The sequence below is a fragment of the Haplochromis burtoni genome, unplaced genomic scaffold (assembly GCF_018398535.1).
Source record: "Haplochromis burtoni strain Fernald_Lab_line unplaced genomic scaffold, NCSU_Asbu1 Contig_426, whole genome shotgun sequence".
Classification (NCBI taxonomy): Eukaryota; Metazoa; Chordata; class Actinopteri; order Cichliformes; family Cichlidae; genus Haplochromis; species Haplochromis burtoni.
The window spans coordinates 387,763-406,675 of NW_024582787.1; the positions used below are offsets into that span (position 1 = coordinate 387,763).

Below are 18,913 nucleotides of genomic sequence, written 5' to 3' on the forward strand. Positions count from 1 at the left end.
CACCTGCCTGTGCACAAAGTTAGTTAGGGCACTTTCGCCACATCATTTGACTGCTGCATTGCACCAAAATCTGCTTCACATCGTTGTGGAGCTCCGGCGCTTGTGTTCAAATGACAGAGTCCGACTGATGCTTTATCTAATGCTGCAGAGCAAAGGTGGTAGAAGCACAATACATCAACCTGCCATGGTCAATAGGGTACTTCACCCAGTCTTAACACATCACTGTATGCTTTCCACCCAAGAGACTTCACACAGAAATGCAGAAGTGTGTTAAGGTTTTCATCTGCTCTTAGACAAAATCATTTCACATTACTGTGTGACTGCAATGTATTGTCTTACTGATATGCGTACTAGAATCTACAAGGAAGTACTTACAATTTGCTTCTAATGCTTCTAATTAAAATAAAAAGAGTGTAGCCAGATAAATTACTCTTTCAGGTTGTTTGCGTTACTAGTATTTTTGTTAAGTAGATGCCAGTGACTGCTCTTTTTCTCGAGGCCAGCATTGAAGTTAAGTTATTCTCACATACCTGGCTTGTCAAACACCACTTGACCATTTGTTCAGTGGGGACTCTATAGCATATAGTGATGCTAAAGTGGCTTTGGAAAGGAAAGTGATGGCCCAGAGGCTTTCTCGTGTTTCTCTTGCAGCAGTGTTTGGGTACAGTGACTGCTGGGTGCTCATATGGCTTGGCCTTGTGGGTTGACAGGTCTTCTGAAATGCCCCACCAGTGTCATAGTACAGAGTCCCCTAAGGAGAGCCAGTCATACTAGCTGACATGTAATCCCAGCCTAGAAACATGAGCCAGAAACAAATCACATTTGACATAAAACAGAGCAGCAAAAGCCACATTTTCAAGGATGTATTGTTTTTGAATGCATAACAGAAATACATATAGTTATGGATATCTTTTCAGAACAATAAAGTTTATTCTGACTTAACAAAAATGTAAACCGCATGTATAAAAACATATACTAAATACAAAGCAAACCTGACATACAGAACAGAAAACAATGCAACAGACGTGGTGCTGAAATGCAATATGCACTCAGCATTGTGAAATTATAATTCTAACATGTTAATGCCAACAAAACAAAACAGGCTTAAAAATAAATTTTTGATCAATCAAATCACAGCCTCTGTCAGTGCGCCCCAGGGCAGCTGTGGCTACAATGTAGTTTGCCATCGCCAGTGTGTGAATGACTGAATGTAGTGTGAAGCGCTTTGGGGTCCTTAGGGACTAGAAAAAGCGCTATACAAATGCAGGCCATTTACCATTTACAGCGCCATGCAAAGAAAGTATCAATAATGCTCAAGATATACATTAATCAGCCACCGCATTAAAGCCACTGACAGGTGCAGTGAATGAAATTGACAGTCTCATTTCAGTGCAGTGTTCTGCAGTGGAAACCTTCAGCTCCTGGATGCATGTAGATGTGCCAAATTCCACTTTGTCATATCCACACCCACTGAAATATTGTCGCAAATCAAGCCCACACCCATACGGCAGTGAGACTCTTTAATGACAGTGGCCTCTGTAAGGAGAGCAGTGCATACCAGCAAACTGCGAAATCTGCTCATAAATGGCTTGAGGAACATCACAAAGAGCCCAAGGCAATTACCTGGTGTTCAAATTCCCCCAGATTTCAGTCCACCCATGACATCCATGATGGAAAAGGCCTGCTGCTAGTAGCCAAGATTCTGACACACAAGGGAGTCATTCCATCTCAAATCATTTTTTTCATATTTTAACAAGCCAATTATCAGATATTTTTTATATATCTGTCCCAAGTTACAAACCCTGATTTATTTTGACGGTAAGAGTGACCAGTGAAAATTGGGCTTTTATCTTTAACAGTTGTTTAGATATTCATTCACATTCAATCTGGCCTCTGGCTATTTTTCAAAAAAGAAAAAAAAATATCTTAAAAACTATTTAATATATGAAAATAAAACGTCACATCAGTCATTTTATATAGTCAAACTTTGGGCCATAACATTTTTATGCAAATTGGAGATGTCCGAGCAATGCTGCATATAAATTTAATAAATTGTTTCACATTTTCTGAAATACGCAATATAGGCAAAAATATTGAGCCACATTTCTTAAGCTTTGAGTTCAGATGTATAAAATTAAGCACCTATGCATGGCTTTGGTTTCAAAAAGCTCACCGAATTTGATTGTGGGATGCTGCCACTCCAACAAGTTAGTTTGTGACATGTCTTGGAAATATTTAGGAATTACATCAACATGGGCATGAAGTAGCAGGTCATGTAAAGTCACCAAGCACAGAGACATGCATAAATTCACCAACACAGCTGATTCACTCCAAAAATTCCTCGGGCATTAACGTCAGCACAACAGCTGTGTGCTGGAAACTTCAACATACTTTCTATGGCCAAGCAAATCCTACAGGTGTAATGTGTATGTGGCTCAGTACTTTGTCATTTAGTGTAAGTGCAGGGACCACAAACACCTAGTTACAGTTTTCTAGCCACTGATGTCAACACATCATACTTCATGAGTTGGTCATTAATTATGTTTAGACTACTGCTGTCATGCAATCAACAAACTAATAATGTGTGAACAGATCATGTCTGAGAACTGAGTACAAAGCACTATACAATATACTCTAGAAATACTTCAAGGACCTGAGTTGTAATTAAATGAAACTCTGACAGCAAGCACACCATTATACTTACTGTATTGCTTATTTGTGCACTTGCTTTGACATTGGTTTCTTGATGGGCTCATACAAATAGCTTTTTTTTTTTGCTATTTAGTTCAAACCATAAATAGGAGCATATTTCAGCCAGACTGAGAGTACAACAGTAGTGTAGGTTTGGGATATTTTGTATTCAGGAATATCAGAAAATTTGTCCAGTAACACTTTTACTTTATATTTTATCCATAGCTAGTCTACTCACTAATATTTATTTTATGCCAGTAGATTTATATTACAGCTATGTTTATGAGCATAACAGAACATGTCTAAGTCACGGTATGTAGAGTTTCTTTAAATCATCAATGCTACTTTCAGCTAACAACTTCAAACCTGCAAAATTTGGCCTCTGTGACTTTTTCTTCCTAGTACATCATTTTCATCTCATTAGTAGACTGAACTTTCTGTCAACATCAGTGGGGAGTGTGGCTGTCTCGGTGTAAAAATGTTCTTTTGGAGTGTGCCAAGAAATACTGCAGGCAGGTATTTGTGACTGGCAGTCTTTAATCAAGCTAAACTTGCTTTTTTCTGTCTGTCCCTGCAGGTTTCCTCTTCTGAGTGGTCACTGGACTTTGAATCTTGCCAGTCTGAGATCAACTGTCTTCTCTTCAACACTGTCTAGTTACTGCAATCCAATGGAATTAGACACCATTACTTAATTGCTAGTCTTCTGGCAGTTGGGTGGTATTTCAGGGGTAATAAATTAGCATAAATCTTGCTCTGTCTGGGAATAGAAGATAGAAAAACAACCAAGTAACTTATATTTATTGCATCTGGTGGAATAAAAGTGGACTAAAGCTGAATTTAGTGCTTGTTACTCTCGTGCCAAGATGGAGGAAACGCATAACAACAGGACTTCCTTGGTCAGAGGTGCCAAGGACATCGCTAAGGAAGCCAAAAGGCAAGCTGCCAAAAATTTCAGCAAAGCTGTTGATCGAGCCTCTGATGAATACTCAGCCCAGCGCAGCTACAATCGTTTTCAAAATGAGGATGAAGAAGAGAACAACTACAACAGTTATACTCAACAAGATGGTCTTTATGCCGACAATGCAAGCAATGAAGAGGACGGGGCCTCTAGTGATGCCACGGAGGGTCACGATGATGAAGATGAGATCTATGAGGGGGAGTACCAAGGAGTGCCTGGATACAATGATGGGAAGCCACGGGATGGTCAGGTTGCTCTGGGCCAGCCAGTGTCTGACAGCCTAAAGAGCCGCAAGGAACTAGAAAATGAGAGACAAGCAGATGAGGAAGAGCTGGCCCAGCAGTACGAGTTGATCATGCAGGAGTGTGGCCATGGGAGATTCCAGTGGCAGCTGTTCTTTGTTCTAGGTCTGGCACTCATGTCCGATGGAGTGGAGGTGTTTGTAGTGGGCTTTGTCCTTCCCAGCGCTGAGACAGACATGTGTGTTCCCAACTCTGGTGCTGGATGGCTTGGTAAGGTTTTTTTCTTTGAAAAAGATGTTATATTAAGAAAAATATTACATTTTTGATATTATTCACTGAATGGTTTTGACGTCCAAAGAGTTTTCCTCGGTCTTCAAAGAAGTCTGCATTTTTACAAAAATTACATTGCAGAGTAAGAATATTACTGTTTCACCACTGATATCACCCTACCATCAATGAGGAACATGAAAAACAGTTACCACAAAATGGAGGTACTCAAATAAAATACATGTAAACATCAAGACTGAGCTTAAATATAGCTACACAATATGGACAAAGGTAATGGACAACTACAAAATGACAACTACAAGAGCTGCTCAGCCATGGAAACCCATGCCATGAAGCTCCGGTCATGCAGTGTTTGTGCTCATGCTAATGCCAGAGGAGGTTTGGGCCAATGCCGTTATTGAGTCAGCAGTGTTTTGAACAGTCGGGTTTACAGGAGCTCTGTTTATGTAGTCTGCCACTTCATGGCTGAGTTGCTGTAGGTGCTTCTCCTTACAGTTGATTGTAGAATATCTAATAGGGAAGAAATATCATGAGATAACTTGTTGCAATAGTGTCATCTTATTAGAGTACCACACTCAATTTTAATGAGCTCTTTAGAACCATCAATTCTTTCACAAATGTTTGTAAAAGTAAACTGCATGGCTAGGAACTGGATTTTATGCACCTATGGTGGGACTACCTGAAAATACCTGAAATCAGAGATTTATACCTAATTATCTAATGTTACCTGACTGTGGCCTGCTGGAGGTGTTTTGAAAATAACAATTAAGAGCCAAACACCATTCCATGGAGTAGTCTGATATAGATGTGACCTTATCTATAAAACTTGACATAGACTTTTGCGGGAAATCTATGTCCTAATTGACATAACCAGAAACTCCTTTTATCCCTACATCTTCCCGTCACTCAAGTTGTTGTGGTATGTGTTGACGTGACATGTAGTCAAGTTTGTGTTTCAGCTTAGCTCAGCGTGTGAGCAGGCGATGACATGGCTGCCAGAAAGCAGCAGGGGTTTGAGTCCTGCTTTCTTGTCCATCTCTATTGTCTCTATTCAATATAGGGCAAATGTCAGTCAAATATTTTTTTAAAAAAGAAGGTTGCAGCATAGGGTTAAAATAGGGTTCGACATTTGCGTTATGGCATTAGTTACTACATAGATCTGACGATTCATCTGTTAATGTGACAGTCTGTTAATGTGACAGTCTTCAGAAAAGAGGTTTGTGAATTGCCAAGGAAAAGTCAGTCATCATCAGTAAAAGGCTTATCCTAAAGTACAGTGGAACCCCAACTTAAGAAATTAATTTGTTCCCGAGGGTCTTTCGTAAGTCGAAAGTTTTTGTAAGTCGAAGCACCCATTGCGCCTTTTGAGTGAACGATAGGCTATAGGCTAATTGCTAACTGCAACAACAATACGTCGTTCAAGTGGAACAGCGAAGCGCAAGTACGAAAGCCAAGGGGGTTGTCACATGATTCGGAAGGCATTGTGGGCATTGTAGGCATTCTGGGCTCAGCCAATCAGAGCCAGCGGATTTCGTTACGCAGGCATTTTGCCGTTAAGTGCCTTCATAACTTGAATTTTTCGTTAAATGGGGTATTCGTAAGTTGGGGTTCCACTTTATTAATATCTTTTTAATATCTTTATTTTCTTGGATGGCTACTGCTACTGGCTCAGTGAAGACAACAAGAAGTGAAGGGGAGAGTAGGCCACCGAGCTTGGTGCCCTTGTGCAGACTGAAGCTTTTGTCTTAACACATGCATTTGGAGAGCTTTGTAGTGTTTTGTTCCAGTCTATGAAGGAAGAACCAAATCCAAATTTGCACAGAATTGCAACTCACTCTCTCTCACTTTTCTCCTACCCCTCCACACCTGTCAGCTCTGGCTATGCATATATTAATGTGAATAATACTATAAATAAATGAAATGAAACAAAAAGAAAAAAGACAAATGAGGAACTTTATCGAAGTCCTCCTAGCAAAGAAAATGTGTTTAGTGTATGTCTAGTTCTCTGGCTATTAATTTTACTGCATACAATATACTTTTCACTGTTGGGTATGAAAACTGACTGGGCCATTCCGAGCCAATTAGAGACAGCTGTTAAATATCAGTTTGCTATTCCAGAAGAACTTTTTATAGCCATTTTTAGTCAGATTGTTCAATTAAGTGACCAGGGTCCAGTTTTCTTTATTCAACTTGACAGGTGTGTTTTTAATCTTGTTTTACTCATTATTTTGAAGTAAGATTCAGATTTTTTAAAAAAGTGAAGTTTTAAGTAGTTTTAAACAACGGGATTGAGTTGCTTTACTTTAGTGCTTTGAGCTAATGGCAATGTTAGCATGGCAATAATTTATACACATAAAATAATAAAATGTCTTCATCTTTAAGACAACAATATACAAACATTACTTTCTTAGCTTTTTTTTAGATAAAACGTGATTTTTTTTTATAAAATTAAGCAATTTTTTGCAATTTGTTTAATTCACCAATTTTTGTGTGTGACTTCCCATATGGAAAAGATATAAATATATCTTATAAAGTTTGTATCTGTCTTGTGTGAAACTTGTATGGAAAAGCATATAAGAGTGAAAACAGATATAAGATCCCTTGAAAAATTATATAATGAAATTTGTATGTTTTGGATACTTACTAAAACTGTAGCAGCCCATGGCATCAAGAACGACAGAAGGTGCAGCCATTTATTTCCTCACCACACACGGCTCATTCTCTGGACGTTGAGCACCGTGAAAACTATAAAATAAGAAAAAATTGATACCCGTACAGTACTTTTTGAACTATAACAATGAGCAATAACAACAATGAGCTTAAGTTAATTCAGGCAAGTTCAAACAAGTAATTCTGAGATATACAGTCACAGATTAAATAAAACAAAAGGGATTACTTCAAACAGCATCAAGGGATTACACAGTTCAGTTAAATAAAATATAACAACAGATCATCTCTCATCACATACCTCAGTCCGCTTGCCAAGGGTGCAAAACTCCGGTAAACACTTAAACACTTCGGCCCGTTTCTCATGGGGTGCTGCTAGCTTGCATGACACACATGTCTAGCTAAAAAATAGCACATGGATGTAAGTAACGTAAATACAGAATAAAAAGGTTTTCAGATAGCTCACAATACAAATGCAGCAACATACCTTACATTAGAAACACACTTATCATACTTATCAAAGTATTATCGTAACTTACATGGACTTTGTACAACTTATTCCTGCCGCGACAGACTGCTCTATACGCGTTACGGGGCATGCCTCTGAGCACATCTTTCCTTAGTGCGACTGCGCATACAGTTTCGACAACCCCCGCAAGGATGACTTATGGTACAGATCAGCGGTTCATTACACTCCCACCAATCATGCTATGATTTACAAACTAGCTAATCATACATGATTTGAACAACAACAAAATGAGACCACTTCAACCAATATACAGGTGTACAAACATCATAGAGCAGGTGCCACCTGGACTGTTACATTGTTTATGTCAGTATGTCAGTTCCTCTCAGATAATAACATGGTTGTTATTATTCTCTTTCAACAAGAACCACCAGTTTTTGAATAGGCCGCTCGATGATGGGGGGCTTGAAAGCACGGTCCTGTTTCTTGGTCTGACTTTGGACTCCTACTTGAACTTTGACCCGACGGACTAAACCATCATCGCCTTCGATAGTTTCAACGATACGCCCCAGTTGCCACTGACACCTTGGTAACATATCTTCCTTGATGATAACAATGTCATTCACTTTTAGATTACGGCGGGTTTTGTGCCACTTCTGTCTTGTGGAGACATTCATGAGGTATTCTCTTTTCCACCTACCCCAGAACTGCTCAGTTAAGTATTGTACTCTACGCCACCTCTTCGCTGCATACAAGTCTTCTCTCACAAATTTCCCAGGTGGTGGTAGAGCAACTTTGGACTTCATCAGTATAAGATGGTTCGGAGTAAGAGGTTCAGGTGCCTTTGGGTCACAGATACTGCCCACAGTCAAGGGGCGGCTATTTACAATAGCCATGGCCTCATAAAACAAAGTTCTAAGAGAGGCATCGTCTAGTCTTCCTGCACACTGAGCAGTAGTGGCATTTAGCACATTACGAATGGTTCTAATTTGGCGTTCCCAGATGCCACCAGCATGACTTGCAGAAGGAGCATTGAAAACAAACTCACACTGTTTGTCTGCCAGGAAAGCCTCCAGTGCCTGCATGTCACATTGTTTGAGAGCCTCTCTGAACTCATTTCTGGCTCCTACAAAGTTTGTGCCTTGGTCACAGCGGAGTTGGCAAACAGCTCCTCTGAGGCTGATGAAGCATCTAAGGGCATTGATGAATGCATCTGTTGATAGGTCTTCTAGCATCTCGATATGAACAGCACGTGAAGACAGGCATGTAAAGATAAGCCCATACCTTTTGTACTCCTTACGGCCCCGCTTGATGGAAAATGGACCAAAGCAATCCATACCAGAGTAGAGAAAGGAGCGGAGGCTTCAGTCCTTTCTTTCGGGAGCTCTGCCATGCGTTGCTCCTGGTGGGCGGAAGTTCCATAGGAGGGTTTACGAGCCGTAAGTTTTCGTACATTGCGACGAGCATTTATGTACTAGAATGAACTTGGGTGCAATAAACCCACTGGGCCAGGACAGTCTTGCCATTTTATACTTGCACTCTGCTCCCAAGCACCCAAAACCCATTTGCTCTGAGTTCTGCTAGGGTTTGACTGCGACCCTGATGACAGATGGTGGCATGGTAATGAGACAGTATTAGTCTTGTAATGTGACTTTCCTTTGGAAGGATAACCGGGTGTTTTAGTTCTCGACTGAGCGTTGCCTTTGTCAGTCTTCCACCGACACGAAGAAGTCCTTCATCTAAGATGGGATCAAGACAACTTAGGGGGCTAGAGCATGGAAGAGAGTTGCCCTTCTGAAGTGTCTTTATGTCTTGCAAAAAGGCTTGTCGCTGAACCAGACTGATTACTAGTTCACAAGCTTTTCTCCTTTCCTCTACCGTCACAATGCTGCTGACACGATCTGACTTCATGCCTAGTCTCTTAATTCTTGCAACTACTCTGATGAGCGTTGTCCAGCTGGAAAAGCGGCTTAGACGGTTCAGAATGTCATTTTGCTCATTGGCATGGGTGGCAAAGGTTTTCACCGATTTAACTTCAGGGTCACAGACTAGCAAATCTGGTGAAAAATGTAGTGTTGGGTGTATCTCAGGTTTCCATAGAAATTTAGGACCCGATAACCAGTTCGTTGACAGAATGTCCCCTGCACATAGACCTCTCGAAGCGTGGTCAGCTGGGTTTTCTGCCGTATCCACATAGTGCCACTGAGCAGGGTCTGTGGTTTCTCGGATTAGCTGAACACGATTTGCGACAAACACATGGAATCGCCGTGCCTCATTGCTGATGTAGGCCAATACAACTTGGGAATCAGTCCAAAAGAATTCCTCGTCAATCTGCATGCCGAGCTCTGTTTTTAACATGACGCTTAGCCTTGCGGAGATTACTGCAGCCGAAAGCTCCAGCCTTGGGATGCTCATGAGCTTTGTTGGTGCAACTCTTGCTTTGGCTAACACAAGGCTACAGTGTACTTCATCCTTTTCATTCTTGTATCTGAGGTAGGAACATGCACCATAACCTATGTTACTGGCATCTGAAAAGTGATGCAGTTCCACCCTCACTATGTTGCCAAAGTCTGGAGGATGGTAGCATCTGGGTATCGCTATTTCCTTTAGCCTGTGTAGATCCCTTTTCCATTGCTCCCACCGTGCATGTAGGCTATCGGGAAGCTGATCATCCCAACCTATGCCCATGCGACACAGCTCCTGGAGAATACATTTACCACTCAGGATAAAGGGAGCTACAAGACCAAGAGGGTCGTAGAGGGAGGAGACAGCGGACAGGATACCACGACGAGTTGAGGGTTGGTCCCTTTTGTCAATGTTGAAGCTGAAGGTGTCACTTTCTATTGACCACTGAATGCCAAGTACGTGACCCTCCGCTGTTGAATCCAGGCTAAGGTTGAGAGGTCCAGTGGTTACTGCCCTTTCTGAAGGCGCAACACCACATAGCGCCTCCACCTTGTTCGAGTTAAATTTGTGCAAGTGTAAACCTCCAGTCTTACACAGCTGCTGTGCATTGATAATCAGGTCTGTAGCTTCTGTGACTGATGGGACGCTAGTCAGTCCATCATCAACGTAAAAGTTCTTTTCAATGAAAGCAGCAGCCGAAGGATAATCGGCTTCGCATTGCTGTGCAAGATATTTAAGGCCGAAATTGGCACACCCTGGAGAAGAACCAGCACCGAAAAGGTGCACCGCCATTCTATACTCTTGGGGTTCTGTTTCCAGCTGACCGCCCTTCCACCATAGGAACCTCAGGTAGTTCCGCATGTTGGGTGGAACATAGAACTGATGGAACATTTTTTCAATGTCGCAGGTGATGGCTACTGCTTCCCTCCTAAAGCGGCAGAGAACTCCTACTAGAGAGTTTATCAGATCAGGGCCAGTCAATAAGGTGTCATTCAGAGAGATGCCCAGAAACTTGGCTGAACAGTCGAAGACCACCCTAAGTTTATCTGGTTTCCTAGGATGGTACACCCCATGATGTGGGATGTACCAAATTGTCTCTCCCTCATGTGCTGGGGGGGCTGGTTCTGCAACACCTTTGCTGATGGTTTCCTCCATGAATGCTGTGTAATGGTCATAGTACTGCCTATTGGACCTTAACTTCCTCTTGAGGTGTTGCAAACGAGCTTCAGCCAGTCGCTTGTTGTTTGGCAGCATGGGTGGAGAGCTGCCCTTGAAAGGAAGTGGCATCTCATAGTGTCCATCCTTCCTTTTTGTGATTGTGCTGCCGAGGAGTTTTACAAAATGAACATCATCTTGAGAAACATATTTATCTTGATAGTTTCTTTCGCTGAAATCCATTTCTAGGACCTTTAACACATCATTGACCGGAGGCAATGGCATTTCCTTTACTGCCACTCTGTGTACAAAGCTTTGATGTTCCTTTCTATCAAGATATGGATTTGCTGATCCTATGATGCTCCAGCCAAGCACGGTTCTTTGAGCAAATGGATGGTTTTCTGACCCTACAATGACTTCTAGAGGGGCCAGTGCTGATGGGCAATCCATAGCCAATCAGCAATCCCACTTCACAGTCTTGAAGTGGCTGCAGCTTGTTTGCCAGTTGCCTCAGATGTGGCCACTGAAGTGCGGTGTCCTTTGTAGGAATGTGAGACTTATCGACTGGGATGAAATCCCTTGTGTATGCCTGGCGTAGCTGAACATGCGACTCACTATGGAGCCCACGAACTTGCAATCCACAAGCCACTTTGCTAGCTATGACTGTGTCTACTGCTGTCATTGTACTGAGCCTTAATTGCACTGGCTGAGTCTTCACATTTAGTGCAGAGACCAGCCCGTATCCTAACTTTCAAATGCTCAGGAATTCAGAAAATTGAATGAGTTTTAGAATTCCAAAGACCATCAGTATAGTATTCTCAGATCGCGCTTAAGGCCAGGCGAGACTGCTAGAGCAGGAAGGCTTAGTGGTTGAGCTAACAGCTCAAATCAACAGAGAGGCGGAGATGTCTGAACGGGAGTTATTTGCTACGTATCGTGCAGGACATTGGGGATGAGACACTCAAATCGACGACCGCTACCGGAACAAATATCGAGTATTCAAGAATGCACAATGCAGCAGTGAGACTTGGGTCAACAGAAGCTAAAAGCTAGCGTACCTTGAACCTGCTGAACGTGTGTTCTATAAGGCCTCTGAGAGGCCATCTGTTAACGGCATATGGATACAAGCAGCAGGTTTAGCAATACAGATCATTTTACGGTTATGGTTAGTCATTTTCATGTTGCATACCCCTAGCTACACATTTGATCTTGAGTGAAATTATCAATTCATCGTGTTAAGATGTTATGACATTTCTCATCAATATATCAATGTGTCAACCATCACCTAATATCTATATAAACGGGTCACCACTCCTCTAATAGGATTTCCACTTTGCTCAAGCACAAAAGTTCTGGAATCCTTAAGTAATCTGAGTTTTAGTTAGTGGCTCTTGAGGATCCACTAGGTAGGCCCATCCCCAGATGATAACTCTGGGCGAAGATATGTGATCACTGGGCTCTGCAATGCCAAACTGGACTCTGCGTGCTGAGGTTCTTGTCATTGGACTGAGCGACTTCTTGTCATTCTGAGATGTGACCTTTAACTTTCACTGGCTCCAACAGGCAGCATAGTTCGACCACTATAGCAGTCTTTTTTGCATTCTACTAGACTTCTTAAGCGAAGAACGTTTTCACGAATGAAAGCTCTCTTTTCATCAGGAAGCCTTGTGGCAAAGGTTGGGCACTTGGCGACACCGTGTGTTTCATCGTTGCAGACGAAGCATGGTGGTCTTGGCTTTGAAATTAAGGTCCCTGGTTTACCTGCAGAGTGCTTAGCTTGAGCATTGGTGCTGAGTGCCTTGGTTCTCTTAGGAAGCCTTTCATCTGTTACTTTAGTGGTTAATAAGAAGGGAGAAGCAATGGGGTTGCAGGCTATTCTAGCTTCCCTTTGTAGAAATTTGGTGAAATGAGCAAATGGTGGATACTCTTGACATCTGTCTAGTTCATCCACAACAACGCGACCCCATCTGCGTACCAGCCATTCGGGTAGTTTTTTGAGAAGTTTATGATTTTCTTCACAATCATTTAGAATTGCCAGCCCTTTAACATGAGGGATGGCCTCGGCACAACTTTGAAGGAAATCTGAAAACTCTCTGAGGGCTACTGGGTCATTGGGAGCTATTTTTGGCCATTTCATCAGTTTATCCCTGAAAGCCTTTTGGACGACAAATGAACTTCCATACCTCTCCTGAAGAATCTCCCAGGCACCCTGATATGCATCTTCTGAGTTTCGATAGAAGAATCCTTCGACCGCCTTCCGTGCCTCACCTGCAAGATAACTTTTCAAGTACAACATTTTTTCGCCTGCGGGGAGGGGTTTGTGGCCAATCAATGCCATAAAGGATATCTTCCAGTCTATAAACTTTAAAGGGTTACCAGTGAACACTGTGGGTTCAGGTGCAGGCAGACGGTTGGAGACGAACAAGCTTGCCTCCGTGTTAAGCTGACCTCCTGTTGCTTTTGCAAAATCTCAGGTGGTGCACACTGAGGTCGAAATGATTCAGCCTGTGGATTCAATGGATTCTGAGATTCAATGATTTGGCTATCAAGTTGTGATTTGTCATCTGCTTCATACTTAAGGCTTTCCAATCCATCGTAGTTGTTGTAAGCTCTCACTCTGGCTGCTGCTACTTTTACCTCATTTTCTGCCTGTAGCTGTTGCAGTTTAGTTCTCTCTTCCTCTAGCTTTGCTGTCATTTCTGCAATCATTTGTGCTTCCTTGATTTTCCACTCATGCTCTAAGCTACTCAACTTGGCTTGCTGTTCATGTATTCGTTGCATTGCCTTCGCCTGTTCTAGTTTAGCTGCAAGGTCAGCTTCGGCATCCACACGTTTGCTAGAAGTCGTAGATGTGGCTCCAGAGTATGAATCTGAGCCCTTTGAATGCTCTGAAATAACTGTTTCTGTTTCAGTTTTCCCAAAAACAGATCCATACTCCTCCTTACTTAATATCATCCTTACACGCTCCTTCTCGAGCCTGTCATTAAAAGTCTTATCTATATCTTCTAGTCGTTTACTAATGAGATCACAAATTTCTGTTGTTAGGGCAACACACGCATCCATTTTCTTGACAACATCTGGAGTAGAAGTATGATTACGTCGGATAGGCTCATACAGTTCATGCATTAATGCTTCTTTAGCCTTAATGTCCGTTTGTGTTCTAACAAGGTCTTCGTTTGAGCAGAAACCTTTCAGCTTTGTTCTAACTCCTCTTGCTAACTCCTTCCAGTACTCATATGCCTTGCTAAATGACCTTTCATTTTTCTTGGCTTCCTGTTCATGCATCTCCTGCCCCTTTTCTGTTAGTCTTTGCTCTCTGGAGCTGGACCTGGCCTCTTGTGCCTCTGTAGATTTGTCTATTTCTTCAACAGGGGACAACATTATTATTAATTTTATTTTTGGCTTGTTGCACCTGCCCTTTTAAGTGTATATATCTGAACTCAAATGGGTTGAGTGGTGGTTTCAAACTTATTAACACTCAACTTAGATATTTACACCTTTAACCTCACAGACTGGCAACAAAACCCAAATAATACTGATGATGCCCTCAAATCAGACAATTTGCCACTTAAGTTTTTACAGAAGTACAACTGATAGCATAAAGCCCAGATTCAGTCTTAGACATTCTGATGTAAGAAATGTGGGATATTCAGCATCACAACTTTACATGCTACTGTGTTAAATACAGAAGAGGTCTTTCTTTCTTGCATTACTTTAGACTGCCATGTTGAAGATCATTTGCTCACACAGCTTACAAGATGAAGGTGTGCATGACATTGTATTTATAATGTCCTTATTTTGAGTCCTTTACTGATCCAGCAGTCTCTGGATGATGCGATACACTCCTTTACTCACAGTTCGACGAAAGAATAAGATGAGTGTAGATGGCTGCAAGGCAGCGATGAGTTTTCACTGTAGCAGCCCTTGGCATCAAGAACGACAGAAGAGTCTCTAACGGGTGCAGCCATTTATTTCCTCACCACACACGGCTCATTCTCTGGACGTTGAGCACCGTGAAAACTATAAAATAAGAAAAAATTGATACCCGTACAGTACTTTTTGAACTATAACAATGAGCAATAACAACAATGAGCTTAAGTTAATTCAGGCAAGTTCAAACAAGTAATTCTGAGATATACAGTCACAGATTAAATAAAACAAAAGGGGTTACTTCAAACAGCATCAAGGGATTACACAGTTCAGTTAAATAAAATATAACAACAGATCATCTCTCATCACATACCTCAGTCCGCTTGCCAAGGGTGCAAAACTCCGGTAAACACTTAAACACTTCGGCCCGTTTCTCATGGGGTGCTGCTAGCTTGCATGACACACATGTCTAGCTAAAAAATAGCACATGGATGTAAGTAACGTAAATACAGAATAAAAAGGTTTTCAGATAGCTCACAATACAAACGCAGCAACATACCTTACATTAGAAACACACTTATCATACTTATCAAAGTATTATCGTAACTTACATGGACTTTGTACAACTTATTCCTGCCGCGACAGACTGCTCTATACGCGTTACGGGGCATGCCTCTGAGCACATCTGTCCTTAGTGCGACTGCGCATACAGTTCCGACAACCCCCGCAAGGATGACTTATGGTACAGATCAGCGGTTCATTACAAAAACAATAAATATAAGAAGAGTAAGAAAATAAATATACACTTTAGGACTCGGGGTAAAGGGATCAATAACAATTTAAAATTTATAATTTACAGTTTGATGATTTAAAGTCTCACACACAACCTGTCGAAAGGGGAGGGAGACCTGCTGCTTCCAAATAGAGCACATTTCAGCTTATATACATGAGAGTGGAGTCTTATGGTGAATGTGATGGATTATCATCAATTTGCCAAATAAAAATACACTTTAATCAGACTGAGATCAGATCACTGAGATTTTCAAGTATTTTGAAAGAGTGTTTTTGTTTTGTTGTAGAATGTAAAAGTGCATATTTTTAAAGCACATTTGGTCAACATCTGTTGTTTAAATGTCCTAAATAAATAAAATAGACAATCCAAAAAACTAACTATATTATATTCAATAAGTGTCATTGGCAATGGTCAATAACACTTTAAGTTATGCTTAAGAACTGGGATGAGTCATGACTAAAACATGACTTTCTCCACTAATTGGCTAACTAAATGAGCTGGGACAAAACTGTGTTCCCACACAAATCAGTGTAGTCAGTGATTTCATTTACTCACTGTGGCTGCTCTGTGCCACTGAGTCACTAAGTAAACTAAATATAGCAGAGCAGAGTGTGCCTCCATGGGAGGAGCGGTGTTTGCACAATCACATCTACTTTCTGACGACTTCGAGCAAGGGAGTGAACTTAGAAGAGAAAACAACAAAGTACAGTGTAGATCTGTTTTCACTAATTAAAATAAATAGTTAGTGGTTTGAGCAAAACGATTCCATAAAAATGTGACACCAAAGCTGTTACACCCCAGCCCTGGGAAAACTGGCGTACAACATAAGACAAATAAAAATAAGGAGAAATGCCCCCACACTCCCTGCTCTCAAGGAAGACGAACCAACAAAAAACAGCTACCATGGATTTCACAACAGCCAGTCAATTTATCAAGTCCCAAAAGGTAGCAGGCATCAGGGTGAGCATGGCCAAAACAACAAACAAAAACTCTAGAAATGAAATGCAGCTGGCTTACCTTCACAGAAAACCCCAAACGAAAATTATAGGGCATCTTACCTGCCTCCCTAACCAAAAACTGGAGAAAAGGTTCCCAAAGAAAAATGGCTTCTCACCCCTACAGCTACCGAGTAAGGAAAAAGTATCGACAACTATTTCCATCTATATACAACAAACCATTTACAACACAGGGGGAGATCACAACCATGACAAACTGAAACACAGGGCTTAAATACGTAGAGGGAGCAATCAGGGAATGGACAACAGGAGGGAAACACAGCTGGGGCAAATCAGAACTGACGAGACAAGGAAGCGTAAACCGAACACACTGAGATAAGACAGACCTTCAAAGTAAAACAGGAAACACATAACAGTCACGCCTAAAACAAAACACTGACAACATCGAATCATAACATTTCCCCCCACCCAAAAATCAAACATTTAACCCCAAATGAAATGTTTGATTCATGACCTAGAGAGGACATCAACCATGACGTTGTCTAAGCCCTTTTTGTACCGGCTGTCAATGTTGAAGTCCTGGAGGAGTAAGGACCAGCGCATAAGGTAAAACAGGAAACACATAACAGTCACGCCTAAAACAAAACACTGACAACATTGAATCGTAACAAAGCCTTTTCATCTTAGTTAGCTGGCAGAGAGTTCAATGGTACGCAACAGATGCACTACTGACTTGCTCTCACAGTCTTTGAACTTTGTTGTGAGAAACTGTGTTTCTTGGCTTCCTGATTCAGGTTTATGCAGCACAGATGCTTCCTGTGATTTCGCTGAATGAACACTTTAGTCATGGTTTGTAGTGTTTGGCTTTCCATCTCCAATGTGACTCGTTACGGTGTGATATTTTTGGTTGCCAAGCTGTGTATGGAGGTGATTTTATAGCTTTGAAATTAGCTGGGAATGTATTGTGTTTTCTTAAGAGTCGAAAACCAAGGGGAAAGTTTAGAATGTGGTGAAGCAGTTAGGCAGGGAGGTTTCTAGTCAGGGTCAAGGTCCCAATGTACCCTCTGCAGTGGTTGCATCACTCAATTTCATGCTATCATCAAGCACATGCACTCATTTATACCCACCATTAAGGCACAAGAAGCCGCTACAGTAATTTCCTAAATGACAGCTGTCACCACTCAGACAACCAAACCAAATGCTGATACGGAGGAGAAGTCAAAATCACAAGTCAAGACTTGTCAAGACAAGTTGCAAAAATCAAGAGGTGCATGACTGGCTCACATGACACAAGTGACGTGGCTAGCATAGTGAAGGGCCTGGGACAGGACCTTTCTGTGAGGAGTGTCACGGTTCTCTCCATTTCTCCCCATTTCTGCATTGGTACTGTCTGGCTTCTCCGGCTTCCTCCCAAACTCTAAAGACATGCAGTTAGTGGGGTTAGGTTAACTGGTGATTGTAAATTGCCCATAGGTGTGAATGGTGGTCTGAGGTACCCTAAAGATGATCCAAAAGTCACACAGACGCGATGGGAGTTTAGCAACAATTATATTTACTCGAGATGTTCGTGAGTGTGTTCTGCTCTATTTATATAAATAAATTGCAGCTTAGATGTGTTTTTTCAAAGGTGATCTAAGCCTGAGAGCTGTTTCCACACCATGTGCCCGGAGAGGGAAGAAGGCCTGAAGTTTAGGAGCCATATGGGAATTGATACTTTTCTCTGTCTTACTTACTCCTGTCTAGTTCCACATGTATGTGGACCTGGGCCGCTGGCTGATCTTACTCTTGGTCAGTCTGAGGGGGTTTTTTTTTTTTTTGACTTTCTAGAGTAAAAAGGCTGTGAAGGTTAACTGTTTCAGGCAAAAGTGTTGGTGAGGAAATGGCTTCATTCAATAGGAGCATGCTGTCAGTAACTCAGTATTTCAGGCTTGTTGTTATGTATCAAGTCTAAGAAAAGGTGCTGAGGGTGTCATTTGGGGTGTTGTGGAATTTTCTAAATAAAGTCTGCAACACAAAAAAGGCTGTGGTCAAGCTACTTCTTACTACGTGCAGGACAACACACATACACATCAAAACATAACAGGTTCACAGCAATGAGCGTTCTAACCATGGGGCGTCGCAGCGCCCCTTTCATACCATCGCACAAACTCTGTGTATCTTTTAGTTGCAACAGTCTTTTGTCCAACCCGGGCTATTGCTGAACAAAGAAGACTCCCATTATCTTTTCCCAGGCCAGCACCTGGCACTGACCCTGAGCTTCATCTGTCTGAGCAAAACAGTTAGCAGATAGCATAGTGAACATCATTAGGCAGCTAAGCAGTTTTCACAAGGTCATGCTGACACATACTTACTTCATCTTACGCATGCAAAGGTTATACAGAAATCATACAGTGAAATTCTAACCACCTAAATCTAAATGTG

General features: G+C 41.7%; 1 protein-coding gene across 3 annotated transcripts in view; it reads left to right on the forward strand.

Moving 5' to 3' along the window:
• The window catches only part of LOC121812070 (synaptic vesicle glycoprotein 2C-like), a 58,150-nt gene that overhangs the window by 17,247 nt on the left and 21,990 nt on the right, over positions 1-18,913 (forward strand). For all 3 annotated transcript variants that reach the window (XM_042213207.1, XM_042213205.1, XM_042213206.1), the window contains exon 2: positions 3,269-4,161. In XM_042213207.1, coding sequence (XP_042069141.1) covers positions 3,555-4,161 — 607 coding nt within the window. In that variant the 5' untranslated portion in view covers positions 3,269-3,554. The remainder of the gene's footprint in view (positions 1-3,268; positions 4,162-18,913) is intronic.